This window comes from Trachemys scripta, chromosome 2 (genome assembly GCF_013100865.1).
Source record: "Trachemys scripta elegans isolate TJP31775 chromosome 2, CAS_Tse_1.0, whole genome shotgun sequence".
Lineage (NCBI taxonomy): Eukaryota > Metazoa > Chordata > Testudines > Emydidae > Trachemys > Trachemys scripta.
The window spans coordinates 39210894-39224906 of NC_048299.1; the positions used below are offsets into that span (position 1 = coordinate 39210894).

Below are 14013 nucleotides of genomic sequence, written 5' to 3' on the forward strand. Positions count from 1 at the left end.
ATTCTAAAAATTAATACTGGCCACTCCAGGCTTGTATTAAACTCCCAAGGTTACAGTTTCTCTCTGACCTTGGATGGGTAGATGCTGCCACCACCCAAGTGCAAAAACCCCTTTGAAGCCAGAAAGGCGCACTTGGGAATTCTTTCCTGTGGGGTACCCTCAAGCCCTTTCACGCCCCCTCCGGGGAAGAGCTGAGAAAGAAAACAAAGGAAATCAGCTGTTGCCACCAGCTAATTTAACAACATGTGCACAAACCATTTAGGACACCAAAAATCCAATCCTGTTCTTAAAAATGGTAAATTTTATTAAAAATAAAAAGAAAGAAAATACATCTGGAACTTAGGCTTTTGCTAGATTTAAAAAACCCACTTACAAAATTTAAACATCGAGAATAACTTCTTGAGGTCCAGTTTAAAAGTTACAAGCAAAACAAAAAGCATTTGGGGTTAACAGAGAGGAGTCCACAAGCCAATAAGAAATAAATAGAAATAAACCTAATCGCGTCTTTTTAGACATTTCCTAATTTATTTATGTATCTGGGGTTTCAGATAAGCAATCTCTAGGTATGATCTGATGGTTTTTCATATCTGGCTTAAGCTTCTCACAGCATAACTGCTCCCTGTTCCCCTCTTTCCCGGAGAATCACAACACATAGACAAAGGGAAGTTTTTTCCCAATTTCAAAAATTTCTAGCCCTTCCATTTACTCTTTTGGTCAAGTGCCCACTCCTTTCCTTTTACCTGTGGGCTTGTTACCCTTTAGAGGTAAAGCAAGTAGAGAACAACCACCAAGAGTGATTCCATAGCCAACTGGCTGGCTGGGTGTCCACAAAAGGGAGCTATCCCCCCTCTCATTTATCACAGACCCTGAATTGGGGAGCCCCAGCAGGGAGCCTACATCCACTGCCCTGGGCTACTTCCTACCATTGTCCTTTCAGTTTGGGGCATAGCCCCTATAGTCCAAGTTGTAGTGGCGGCTTGTCTCTAGTAGAGTCATGGATCCTGGGTAGCATCCAGTTGCAGCTCCAGGTTCCTCCAGGCAGGGCAGCCATACGGTTGGTGGAGTCAGAACCCCACAAGGTCTCCATGCTTTGGTCACCTAGTTTTGTCTTAGGCCGGGTGCTCCTAGGCCTTGTTCTCAGTCTCCTCTAGCCAGTGGGACAGTGCTTGTTCCCCGGTGACTGCCTTGGCTGGCAGGCTAGTGATCCTTCCCCTCAGATAGGGAGGCAGTTAGCTCCTGCCTCTTCATCAGTCAGTCCCGAAATGAGCCAGGTTCTTTCCTTTTCTCTCCCCTCCAGTCCTGGCGTTGGCTGCAGGTATAATGGAGCAGACGCTGGCTGGGCTCGAAGGCTTTCTTTAACCCTTTCCATGCTGGTGGGGGGTTTTTCTGCTTCATCATAAGCACTCTGTTTCTTTTCCTCTTCAAGCAGACTTTTCAAGCAGAAAGAAAAGGGAGGCTTCTTCACCTAAACCCATCTTCTCAGAAATTTGCTGTGTAAGAGCCCTATTAGCCTAAAGTGCTCTTCACTTTACCAGAGAGGGGAAGCAGGTCACTCTGAAATCCCTAGTGCCTTGTACCAGGAAAACAGATGCTCTAACAATGCAAACGTTTCCCTATCTAGCTTGGAACTGCAGGCTTGGCATACTCTTGTGTAGGAATGCTCTCTTCATACACAGTGCTTTGTTAAACAGCTTCTCCATTGATTCATTCATAGATACAGCTTACATTTCTTTATACTTTTTTAATGTACTGTAAAGAATACAGCCTTGCAAAGGGAACCAGTCAGTTTCTTGCATCAAGTGTAAAGCTGGAGAGATACTGGAGAAATGAGGTTTTACCGAACTCTTGTGTAGCCAGTTTTTCACCTTTATTTGCTTTGAAATGGTGATAATGCTGGCAGGATAAGAAATGAAAATTCCTCCTCCTCCTCTTTCTTCTTTTCTTCTTCCTCCTTTTATTTTTCTTCTTCTTCTTCTTCTTTTTTTTTTTTTTTTTTAATTCTTACTACAGTAAAACATGGAATTTAACCCAACTTGACACTTTTAACAAGGTTGCAGGCTCAGATAACGAGGCAAAACATAGACTCCCTTTATCAGATACCACTTCTGTTATTAAAAACTAGACATTTGCACATTCCGTAGGTTATGTAAATCCCAAAGAGATTATCTTTTCACATGTCTTGTGTTGCATGAGTTCACATTGTTCTGTACTACAGAAGAACATGGCTAACTAATGAAACAGATGCAATGAAGGTGCAGAGACATAGAGGAAGGCTGCCCACAGTTGTGACATGCAAAGCACACGGACCATATTTTCTGGCCTGCTCTGCTCTGTTTGTGGTGCTCAAGTGGCACAAAGTGAGTGGAGACTGCCAGTCACTCCCCAGCTGGTAATACCTCTGTGTGGAAAAATCCATGCACATGCACAGATACTAAAAGGGGAGGGTTTATAAGTCCCATAAGAAAAGAGCTTTGAGGAGAAGTTTGAAGAAGGGGAGTGTGGAGGTGCAGGTAGGAGAATCCAGGAGCATTTAGCATGGAAGAAAGGATGGAGATGGAGATGAAGTGGAGAGGGAGACTAACTTAACATCCTGGATGGAGGGAAGAGGAAGCGGAGGAGACTAGGAGGAGATGGCTGCAAAAAGGTAATGGGAGATGCTAAGTAGTGTACGTACATTTGATATTTGGGCTTAAGCTACTACATTTTAAACCAGATTTCAAATACCTCAAACTCTGGTGGTGTTCAGAGCTGGGGGTTTTGTTCAGTTGCCAAATTCCAGCTTCTGAAATCTCTCCTCCTCATCTGGAATATCTGGTGGATTTTAGAGCAAGGGTTTTGGGGTGGTTTCATCTCTGGTGTCAAACCATTAAATACATCACATGAAAATACTTTCCAGGAAATTGCAAGATAAATAACAGAAACCCTAGATTTAAAACAAAAATATTTCTAGCTGCAGCAGTTGGTAAATGCAGGCAAAATCTGCCGTCTACAACTATCTAGAATTAATAGCTCTCAGAGATTTTTCTCTACAGGTAATTGTAATCCCTTCCCACCATGCACACACACATCTTAGTTTTGTGCTCCTGTATGTGGCAGAGATCAGAGTGGTCCACACAGGGTAAATCCCTAAAACCCTTCAACTGCCCCAGCACTAGATGGTGAATGTCTGTATAGCAGTGAGCTATTGTGGTGACCCACATCCTGAAGCATTAGTTAAGTTTCCTTTTTTTTTGGCTGACAGATGTGAGGGTTTCTGAATTTGCACCTTATGAGCTATTTCTTCTGTAAGAAAATTTGTCTCTTGGAAATGTATTTTCCCTGTTAATTCCTGAACTTATCAGTAAAAAGTTTTTAAAGGGTGATTTTACATTTCTTGTGTCCTCTTAGGAGTTCTTTACTGTTCAGTTGTTTATTTTATCTTCTTTGGCTTACCTTTTGTTTTCTGCTAACTGGCTTTGTTTGTGGGGCTATCAGTTTTTTCTTTTCAGAGAACTATCCAAGCTGGAAGGGTGGCCACATGGCCTTTAATCATTGCTCCTGGTACTTATGTTTGTCAAACAAAAATATCACCATGGTTCTTTTTTAACTTCTGAGAGCATCACGGCTCTGCACACTACATCTACTAATTTAGGGTTGCTCTGAAGCCCTCAGAAGATGGGTGGAACCCAACAGGTCTTTGCTGGTCTGCCATGAAGCAGCTCATTTTGTAAGTTCAGCTCTAGGCTGTTGTGAAAGATCTCTGAGAAGGCTCTAAAGATTCTCTGAGAGTTCAACCAAATTCATATCAACAATCAAAATTGTATTTATGGAGTGTTTGTTTTTCCCTTTCATTGGATTGAGTAATCCACCTTCTAATGGAGCCTAGAGAGTTTCCATGACAAGATCCCAGAACGCCCAAGCAAGGTGTTGCCTGTCAGACTGCTTCTTCTGTTTAACAAATCTTTGACCGCAGATGTGACAGCAAGAGACTCCCAAATTCTAATGTCAGTCCTGACTCCTTTTGAGACCTTAGCCATGTCACTTAACTTCTCTCCTTGTTTTTAACCCTACATGAAAGAGGGGTACTACTACTTCCCCTATCTCACAGGTGCATTATGGGAATTCATTAATTCTTGTGAGGTGCTGTGAAGATGAAAAGTGTAAAAAATGAAAAGCTAATATTGGTGGCCATAGCATAGAGGTTCACACAGGAAGCAGGCTGAACCAGCACTCCAGTCAGAGTCTGCACTGGGCACCTCCAGGTGGAATTCAAGTTGTTGCTTTTGACTGGTAAAGCCTTAAATGGTTTTTGATCTTAGTCCCTGAGAGATTGCCTCTGCTCTGCATAGTTACAGGCAGTTGCGGTAACTTCAGAGGGAGCCCTCCTGATACAGAAGACGCATGTTCCATGGAACCATAGCCTTGGGTACTGGCAAAAAAGAAAAACAAGGAAAATAAAGGGAAACAAGATAAGTCTTCTGCCCTTTTAAGGCATGGGCCTCTCCAGATGGAGCATTTCTCTGCCGTGGCCAATCTATGTAGAATCGGGACTGAGACCTTCCCCAGCCTGATCAAACAAGAGAACAGGTGTCAAACCAAGGAAGGCTTGCTTCAGCCAAGGTTCCCTAAAGCTGGGGAAGAAGGAAAAGAAGAAAAAAACACAGTTTTTAATGTAAAGCTTCTGAGGAATCATCTTGCTCTTCTGCATAAGCAAGGCAGTCAGTTTACCAGCTTCTTCTTGCTTATTATTAATAGTAGTAGCAGCAAGTTGTAGCAGCACCTACAGGCTCCGAGCAAGTTCAAGGCCCCATTGTACTAGGTATTGTACAGACACGTAGGATGAGATAGTTCCTTCCCCAAAGAGCTTACAGTCTAAATAGACAAGGAGTAAGGTGAGAAACAGGCACAAAGACTTGCCCAAGATCACCTAGCAGGTGAGAGCTGGGAATAAAACTCCTGTGTCCTCATTCAGTGCCTCATCCACTGGACCACGCTGTCACATCTTCCTGGAATGGATTTGGTCAAGGAGTTTTTGCGGATACAGACTAACACGGCTGTTACTCTGAAACTTACCCTGAGCCAGTGTCTTCCCCAGGCTATGAGGAGAGAAAGAGCACTTTGGCCTTCTCTCAGGAGTCTGTCTCCAGCATATCACACCTTCCCCTTTATATCCATGCCACACTGAGTCTCTCTTTCCAGCAGGCAGGTTTAGCAACTTCTTCAGGGCAGCAAAGGCCCTCTGCCTGGTTCCTTTCTTAGAGAGTTAACAGTGGGGCATATACATCCACTTCTAGGGATGCTAAAAAGGAGTTTTCCATGAGGGGCCTTGGTTTTGGAACTCTTCCCTGGTCAATTCTCTAGAGCCTAGATCTGTTAACTGTCTGGGCACTCTGCAAACCGCACCATCTTTTTCCCCTAGGGCACTAGGGTGGGAGACACGGTGATGAGCTGGAACATGGAGGATCTTTTAATAAATTATTGTTATTAGGGAACTGGCTTTTTGGTTATCAGAACTCAGTGTCTTTAGATGGTTCCATTTTTTGCATGTTGTATTATCTGCCTTAATTGTTGTGAAGCAACCAGAACTTGGGATGAGCACTAAAAAATTCTGAGCAAATAAAATAGAAAACAAATATCTTCTCGGAAAGGGAGCATGCATGTTCCTGTATGAATACTTTGGAAGGAGTCCAGTTATCAATTCCTAGTGTCATTATGGGGTGGAGTCTCTAACAAGTTACCCCATACTTCAGTTGTCCTGTCCAGACAATGGAAATACCCTGCCTGATATGGGTTAGGCAAGAATTGTCTCTCCTCTTTCAACAGTTCAGAGAGTAGTTCAGATGATAAAACAGGGGCTCCGTAAACAAAAAGCAGAGTTAAGACACAAAGAGATGAATCATGGCCCAGAGTATTTGCACTCAACTTTAGTGGCAATTGCTTGTGCATATCAAAGGGCAAAATTTGCTCTTAGATGTTCAAAATGCTTCTTGAAAAATACACAGCTGTTCCCTTCATTATAAGGGTAAGAGAGCCTCAAAAAAAAAAAAAAAAAGTCTGTAATTCTAGCTGTAGTAAGCCTGCCTCACTCTCAATGAGTTACAGCTGGCTGGTCATTTGAATTTCCTGTGAATAATATTCTGCTCTGAAAACAGGATCAAGAGGCAGCACTGATTAAGTGGTTTCCATAGTAACCGTTATTTGTATACTGAAAAACTGACTGTTTTCAGGGGAATTACATAGGTATGTGATGTTAGCTGTCTGTTTGGGTAAAACTAACGCCCACTTGATGAAATCAAACTTAGAAAAGATCCATGAGACTTGTTTTTCATTTCAATTTGAGTGTTGCTACCGAATGGTTCAGTCAATAACTTTTATAGGCTTTTATTTTTTAACATTGTACCTAGTGTTTAATTGTTTAATATGTATTTTTAGTGCATTTTTGCTTTCCATTTAAAGGTACAGAATACTTAAGTTTCTGCACTGATCCATATTTCCCTGTTCAGATTTTTCTGTTCAGAGTTTTCAGACCCAAGAACTTGGGTGGGGTGGGAAGATGTCTATTTTAAGAGGCTATTCTAGGAAGTAATGTTTTTAGAAGAACCAACCATTTTAATTCATATGGGAAATCTAATTGGATATGACTTCATTTAGCTTTGATGAACTACAGACAAAGAATGTCCCAGCTGTGATTTGGTGCACTGTGCATCTCATCTTCATTTCATCTACCTGTCAGTCAGTTACACAGTTGTTGCAGAAAATATTGACAGATGTTAAACTTGTCAACATCCGAGGAGGATGACGTTAACCAAACTTCTGTGCCCTAGCACCAAACACAAATAAACAAAGTTTTTTGCAAGAACTAGGAGAGGTTTTTCTGTTTGGAAGTAAGAAGTTCTCAGGCTTGTCTGTCCTCACCTTGGAAGTTTTGGAGAAAAGGATAATCAGTACTGTTAGGCCTCCTGTTGTAATTCACTTGTAATGTTTTGGGGATTCATATGTTCATGGACTTTAAGGCCAGAAGTGATAAATGTGATCATCTAGTGTGATGTCTTGCGTAATATAGGCCATAGAATTACACCCAGTAGTTCTTGCTACAGGCCCAGAGCTTCTGGTTGAACTACAGCAAATCTTTTAGAGAAGACAGCTGCTCTTGATTTGTCCCTTAAGGGTTTGAGAGCGAATCTGAGTGGACTTCTTGCCCCTCAAGCCCGTAAATGTGTTAAATCACTACAGGGCTTTCTGAAAATCCTAGTCTTTGCACAGCATGAGCAGAGCACTTAATTGAAATATTTTATCATATGTGACTCTGCAAAAGCTTACAACCAGCACGGTTCATTAGTGCCTTTGATTTTACCGTGGGAGTGTAGAGTGCAACACAGCTCCACCCAATGGATTTTCGGGTGTTCAGAGAAGAGCTTCTGAAATTAGAACAAAGATCAATTTTGGCTGGCTCCCTAGAGATCATCCCTTTGGCTCTTTGCAGCCTGCGGAGAGAGACTGTTACAGTAGTCAGCTCAAAACAGAGAGAGGTTTCTGCTGAGATTCTAAAAAGGAACATGCCAGAGACTCAGTGGTGAGGATGTCCAAATAAGGTTTCTATGCCAACTATTTACTGGACTGTCTTGAAAAGATATGTCCTATGAGTCAGAAAATCAGATGATTACTAAACCAGGGCAAAGTGATAAAGAAGTACAAGGTTGTTGCTCCAAACTTTGAGTATGATAGTAATAACTGTAGGCCTGAGAAACAAACAAACAACATGACCGTAATTGACAATCTATATCTGTTGTTACAAACTGAACAGAATTTGGCTAAGATGGAAAGATCTGCCCCCTCCCCCCCCTTTTTTTTTCAGGCTTGCTATAGATAAGACACCTTCGCCCTGATGGGCAATATTAGCATTTGGACATTTGATCAAGAATGGCAGTGTGTATTCAGGGCAGTGGTTCTCAACCTATTTACCATTGTGGACCGCATATGCAGCTCTCTATGTGTTATGAGGGCTGCATCCACACAGTATATGTACTGCCTGTATGGCCCTGAGGATGTTACATGGGCCGCAGCTGTGTGCTGATTGGGGTGCAGGTTGAGAACCACTGATTCAGAGCATTTTTAGGCCAAACAGTTTCAAAACTAGGTGGCTAAAGTCAGGCCCCATACCGAGGGACCTAAATAAATGGCTGAGTTTTCAAAAGTGCTGAGCACCCAGCAGCTGTCAATAAAGTCACTTATTCAGGTGCTTGTTTAAATATGGATTTAGGAGCCTAATTTTAGGCTCCCAATTTTAAAAATCTCAACCTAGGAGTATTTCTTTTTTGGAGGGGGAGGGAGGAGAGTGGGGTTTGGAGAGGGAATGATTTAAAAATGTGTGTTGGTGCATTTCCTCTTTGTGTTGTGTGTGTGTGGGGGGGAGGGATTGTTGAAGGTGAAGAATATAAAGAGCCATTCCCCCAACACACATGGAAAAAGAAAAAGGCTAGTGATATTCCTACGGTACAAGACGACCATTTGAGTTTAGCAGAGCTAAATACGGGTTAGCATTTCATCCGACTCTAGCTGTGCTCCTCCTAGTACATTTTGCTAGCGTAGAGTAGCATGTACACTGTGTGTCATTGTTCTTTCTTTAGAAGTCTGTTATAATTCCTCGGAATCAGGAAGCTGCTTTTACTACACTGGGATTCTTCTTGTTTCATTTCAGCTCTATGATGGACCCAATGCCCAATCCAACCTGATAAACACTTTCTGTGGAAATACTGTTCCCATTGCAGGGAATACCACAGGCACCAGCCTTCATGTTGTGTTTTACTCTGATGGACTAGCCTCTAAACAGGGGTTCCAGATGCTGTGGCATGTAAATGGTAAGCTACCCAGAATTTCTCAGTCACTTTATAATGGATAATTCCTTCTTCTCTACAGTATAATATGCTCCAAGCTTACTTCAGCTAATTGCACATTACTAGAAATAAACCAGATATAGGTATGAAAACATCACTTTCCCCTCCAACTTTATAATGGATTTAATACTTAATGTTTGCATGCACACACATATGAAAGGATCTGCCTTATTGGCAAACTAATTAATTATAGGGGCCATGGATTGAGTGTACACGGTAAGTGAACTGGCCTTTCTCAGCTAGAGGTAGTTCCTTTGGAACAAAGGTGAGCTGCATTTGCAGGGCAATGTGGGAAAGTTCATGTGACTTCCCCTATGCTGAAGATCTGTGAAGAGAGATCGTAATGTTTCATTAGAGATGAGCCCAGCACTACAACTTTCAGGCCTGGATCTGGCCTGGATTTCAAACCCCCAATTTCGGGGTGTATGCACTTGGCCGTTCAATTCCAGCAGCTCTCTAGTTTCCTTTGCTGACATTTAGTTCTTTCCATGAGTACTAAGTAAATTCAATTCAGTCCTCCCCCACCTCCTTTCTCTCTATGAAATGGCATTGGCTGTGCTGTGCTCAGGGTGCTTTTGCCCTGTACCCACATGCAGCAGATGCTGCCACACACTTCATTAACTCGCCAAGCATGCATACCCATTAATAAACCAATCTGTTAATCACTATGTTCACGCAAGCTATGTTTGCATTTTCTTCGGAAGTGAAGCTACAACTGCAACTTTATCGCTGTGCCCATTTAACAGCAATATTCACTATAACAAGATTGAATCTTACGCCTTTGTACATCCCATCAAAGAGGATCTGACCTTGGAAATCATTAAATAGCCATAGTTGCCCTGTCTGCCTAATCAGTTCACACTATTCAGCTTTGACAGCATTGTAAAGCAGCTGAAATCTGCGGCAGAGGCCCCAGCACCGCCGCAGACTGCTGTCATTTGTTGGCTCCCAGAGGGCTCTCTTTGACTAGACAGTCGAGTTAAGAATTCAAAGGAGGTCAAGGAGTGTTTTTGGGAAAAGGGTGACATATGCGAAAGGAGTGAGACCTTCGGCTGGACGCAGCAGGGGAAGTGCTACAGCACAAGGGTATGTTCTTATGACTGGGAGGTGATATCATCCTGGAGCTACACAAAGGAAGAAAAAGTGGAGCCTTTTGTGTGCATAGAGAGATGACATCAGCCCCCATACAGTAGCCATGGTTTTTGTTTAACGTTCTTTGCTAAAACTCTGAAAAACCTGCCTGGTGCATAGTTCCCTCTTTCTCCCTCCTCGCAGCCCTGAACTCTCCAAACTCAGAACTAGCTCTCCCCCGCCCCCTCCACATTCCTCCTCTATTGTACATTACTTTCTGTGTCAGTAAGCTCTCATTTTAACTCCTATGCACAAGACCTGGGCCTGAAGCCCCACAGACTTTGGGGAGGTTTGGATCTGAACTTCCTGGCCCGAGTGCAGCTCTGTAAGAGAGGGCTGAACCAGAACACTGAATCTGAATGTCCTCGAACCCTGGGAGTTTCACATCTGGAGCTGGACTTCACAATGTGGAGTTCGTGCCAGCTTGCTGTTACTGGAGCAAATGCCTCTTGCACTGATTTTCAACCCCCTTTCTCCTGTCTTTTGTAATTCCTGGCCCCATCATATATACACAATAAAGGTTCCCCATTCAGCCATAGTTCCATCATATATTGTAATATAAATGTATTAACAGTGGTTAGTGACATGTGCATGTACCGCTGCCCTCTGCTGTATAGAATCAAACCTGCTTGAGTGTCTGAGATTATGGGCTAGCTTCTGGACCTGTTCCAGCCCCTTTGGGTGTGGCAAAGGGACCAGGGAGCTCTCAGCCAACATGTAGCCAACATGGATAGCTCCTGTGTCAACTGCTCCCTTCCCCTCCACCCAGTGTAAGGGTATTTCAGGGATGGGAAGGAGCATGGCCTAATCTATTCCAGGGGTGGGACTGAAGCAGATGTGGATTTTGAGTCAGGTATCAGTAACCTAAGACCCCACTATGCTGAGCAGATCTCAGTGTAGGAGAGAGACTGGGCCTATGTGTCTCTTTTTGTAGTAGAGACCAGTGTTTTGGAGTGGAAAGTCCTGTATTCTGTTCCCCAAACATCTTAACTGGTGGCTACGGTGTGTGCATGCTATATATCTCTGAGACTCATGTGCCATGTTGCTGAGAGGGATGTACTTAGATTTGCAGCCATGTGTTTGTACAACTTCACACTGACACAGTTCTCAACACTCCCTTCCCAGCATCTTTGTTTGAAGCTGTGCAATGACCGCAAATAACCAGACACTTTCTCTGTTGCTGACTGACTCAGTGAGCCCACTTCTACCACCAAAGGGAATAAAACATTTAAACTAATCTTTTGGGTCTTCCCTCTTCAGAGCAGAATATAAATTGCCAAATGGAAACCGAGCAGTTTTAATGCCTCCACCGTACCAGAAATTTGTACCGACTTAACTACATTGTTTTAGAAACTGATTTGGTTAAATCAGTGTAGCTCCCTTGTGTGGGGATTATTATTTCATCTTAAAAGTGCCTTATAACAATTTAGCTTAAGCAGTAAGCTTTAATACAAAGGATTCAACTGCAGCGGAATTGATATACCATTCTTAAACTGAAATACATGTCCATACAAGGGATTTAATTGATGTACCGTATTTTCCGGCGTATAAGACGACTGGGCGTATAAGACGACCCCCAACTTCTCCAGTTAAAATATAGAGTTTGGGATATACTCGCCGTATAAGACTACCCCTCTTCCAACGCACACCAAAAAAAAACTTAAAAAAACATCAGATTTGATTTCAATATGGTAATTTTAATTCAAATGCTTATGACATGCAGGTACTTAGCAGGAAAACTGTCACTTATAAACATAAGGCTGTTTGTCATCAAACATGTAAACATAAAACAGTGCAAGTGGATTAAACTTTTCCTAATTCACTCTAAAGCTGAAAGGAAGGATAAGACAATAAACCCATGGGAGCTGCCATGCTGTTTGTTTTCTAAGCTGTCAACCAAACTGGAACTGATGATGATAGGAGGAAGATAACAAACAAGAGAGAGAGAGCAAGTGCCGGGCAAGTCCCTGGCGAGTTAGCAACGCCCATCATAACTGCAAGCTACGGTATTTTTACAGGTTTTGCTGGCGTGACAGTTTCCCTTTAAAAGCCTTCAAAATCCTCCTGTTCGTCATCTGATATCATAAGTACATCAATGACATCTTGTGATACATTTGTAAGGCAGTCATCGTATGGATCGAATTCCGTATCGGATGGTGTGGTCTCAGCTTCGGCTTCCTCTTCATCTTGCCACAAGTAGTCGTCCTCCATACCATCTAATGAATTTGATATGCCACACTTCTTGAAAGACTTGATTACTGTTTCTGCATCAATATCATTCCAGGCTTTTATGACAAACTTGCACAAAACATCCAACTGTGGAGCACGCATGTTTCCTCCTTTTGTGAATGACTTTTCGCCACTAACCATCCATTCATTCCACTGTTCTTGAATGCGATCTTTAAATGGCTTGTTTAGGCACACATCCAGTGGCTGTACCAACGATGTCAATCCTGCAGGAATAACTGCCGCATCTGTGTTTAGTCTTGCAAGCATTTGCTTGGTGCTGGGAGTTAAATGAGCCCTGAACATATCCCACACCAGTAGACTACATTTTTGAATAAGTCCACCTGGTCGCCTGCTTTTCATACATTATCAAGCCATAGCTTTACCCCTTCTTCATCCATCCAGCCTTTTTCATTCACATGTACAAAACAACCAACAGGGAACTTGAATTTCGGCATTGTTTTTCTTTTAAAAATAATCATTGGTCTCAGTTTGGCGCCATCAGCTGTGCATCCTAGTACCACTGTAAAACTGGACTTCTCATGTCCTGTTGTTTTAATTAAAATTGTTTTTTCACCTTTTTGATGGACAGTTTTATTTCCAACCATATCAAAATTCATTGGAGTTTCATCCATATTTCCAATACTACTTAACGCATAGCCATGTTTAGTGTGCTGTTGTATTACGTATCGATGGAAACTATTTACTTTGCTATCAAGATCTGCAGGTAATTTTGGGGCAATTTTCATCTTTTGCCTCACTACCATATTATGCCTTCCCATGAATCTAGTACACCAGGATACAGTGGCCTTAAATCTGTTGCTGTGATCTGGGTTAGATTTGGCCCACTGAAGTGCAAACAAATGTATTTTATTTCGTGTCACTACATAACCGTTTTGGCGATGCTCATTCACCATGTCTGCTACATGTTTTTCGAGTTCTGGCCAATGTGGAGTGCCTCTTCTTAATGCACACTTACCCCTTGGCATACTCTTTAATGCTTTTTCATTTGCTTTCCAGACCCGAACCATCTTTTCTGTTACTCCATATTGTCTTGCAGCAGCGTAGTTATTATGTTCCATGGCAAAGTTTACAACTTTAAGTTTGAAACTGGCTTCATATTTCTTTCTTCTTGCTGGTGGAGCCATGATGGGGTTTTGACTGTTGGACATTTGTATACTGTACTGTATGTACTGGTGCTATACTGTATGAACAGGTACAGATACTGGTGCTGTACTGTATGTGGTACCCAGTATACAACAACCAGCCAATCGCCGGTAAGGTACATCGCTTGCCGTGATTGGCTGGTTGTTGTATACAAAGCCTGCTTGGATTGGTCAGCTCTCCCTGCCTGCCCAGCCCTCCCTGTCTCCAAGACTATCAGAGCCGTAGCGCAAACACGCCTCTTTCACCCGTCTGGCCCGCCCTTGTATCCTATTACCTCCTTCTCTGCCTCTCAGATCTCGCACATGCGCGCCTGCGCCGATTCACTGCAGTCCTCAGGAGCGAGATCTGAGAGGCAGAGAAGGAGGTACGGTAATAGGATACAAGGGCGGGCCAGACGGGTGAAAGAGGCGTTTTTCTGGGCACAGCGCCGCTCTATCTCTTTTTTCCATACCCCGGGCGTCCCGGACGCCTGCAGCTTGCTCCGCCCTTCACTTACACCTTCCCGGTGAGGCGTCCCCTCACCTCGTCATCAGGCGGGGATGCGGCCGCGGCCGTTTTTGAGCTCCCCCCACCATATGCGGCGACCGCAGATTCTCCAGTCCGGCTCGGAAGTTTC

At 43.0% G+C, this 14013-nt stretch overlaps 1 protein-coding gene across 1 annotated transcript in view; it reads left to right on the forward strand.

Annotated features, from left to right (window-relative positions):
• CUBN (cubilin) overlaps positions 1 to 14013 on the forward strand; it is a 219340-nt gene that overhangs the window by 71521 nt on the left and 133806 nt on the right. Inside the window, exon 28 of the mRNA XM_034760353.1 lies at positions 8678 to 8837. Coding sequence (XP_034616244.1) covers positions 8678 to 8837 — 160 coding nt within the window. The remainder of the gene's footprint in view (positions 1 to 8677; positions 8838 to 14013) is intronic.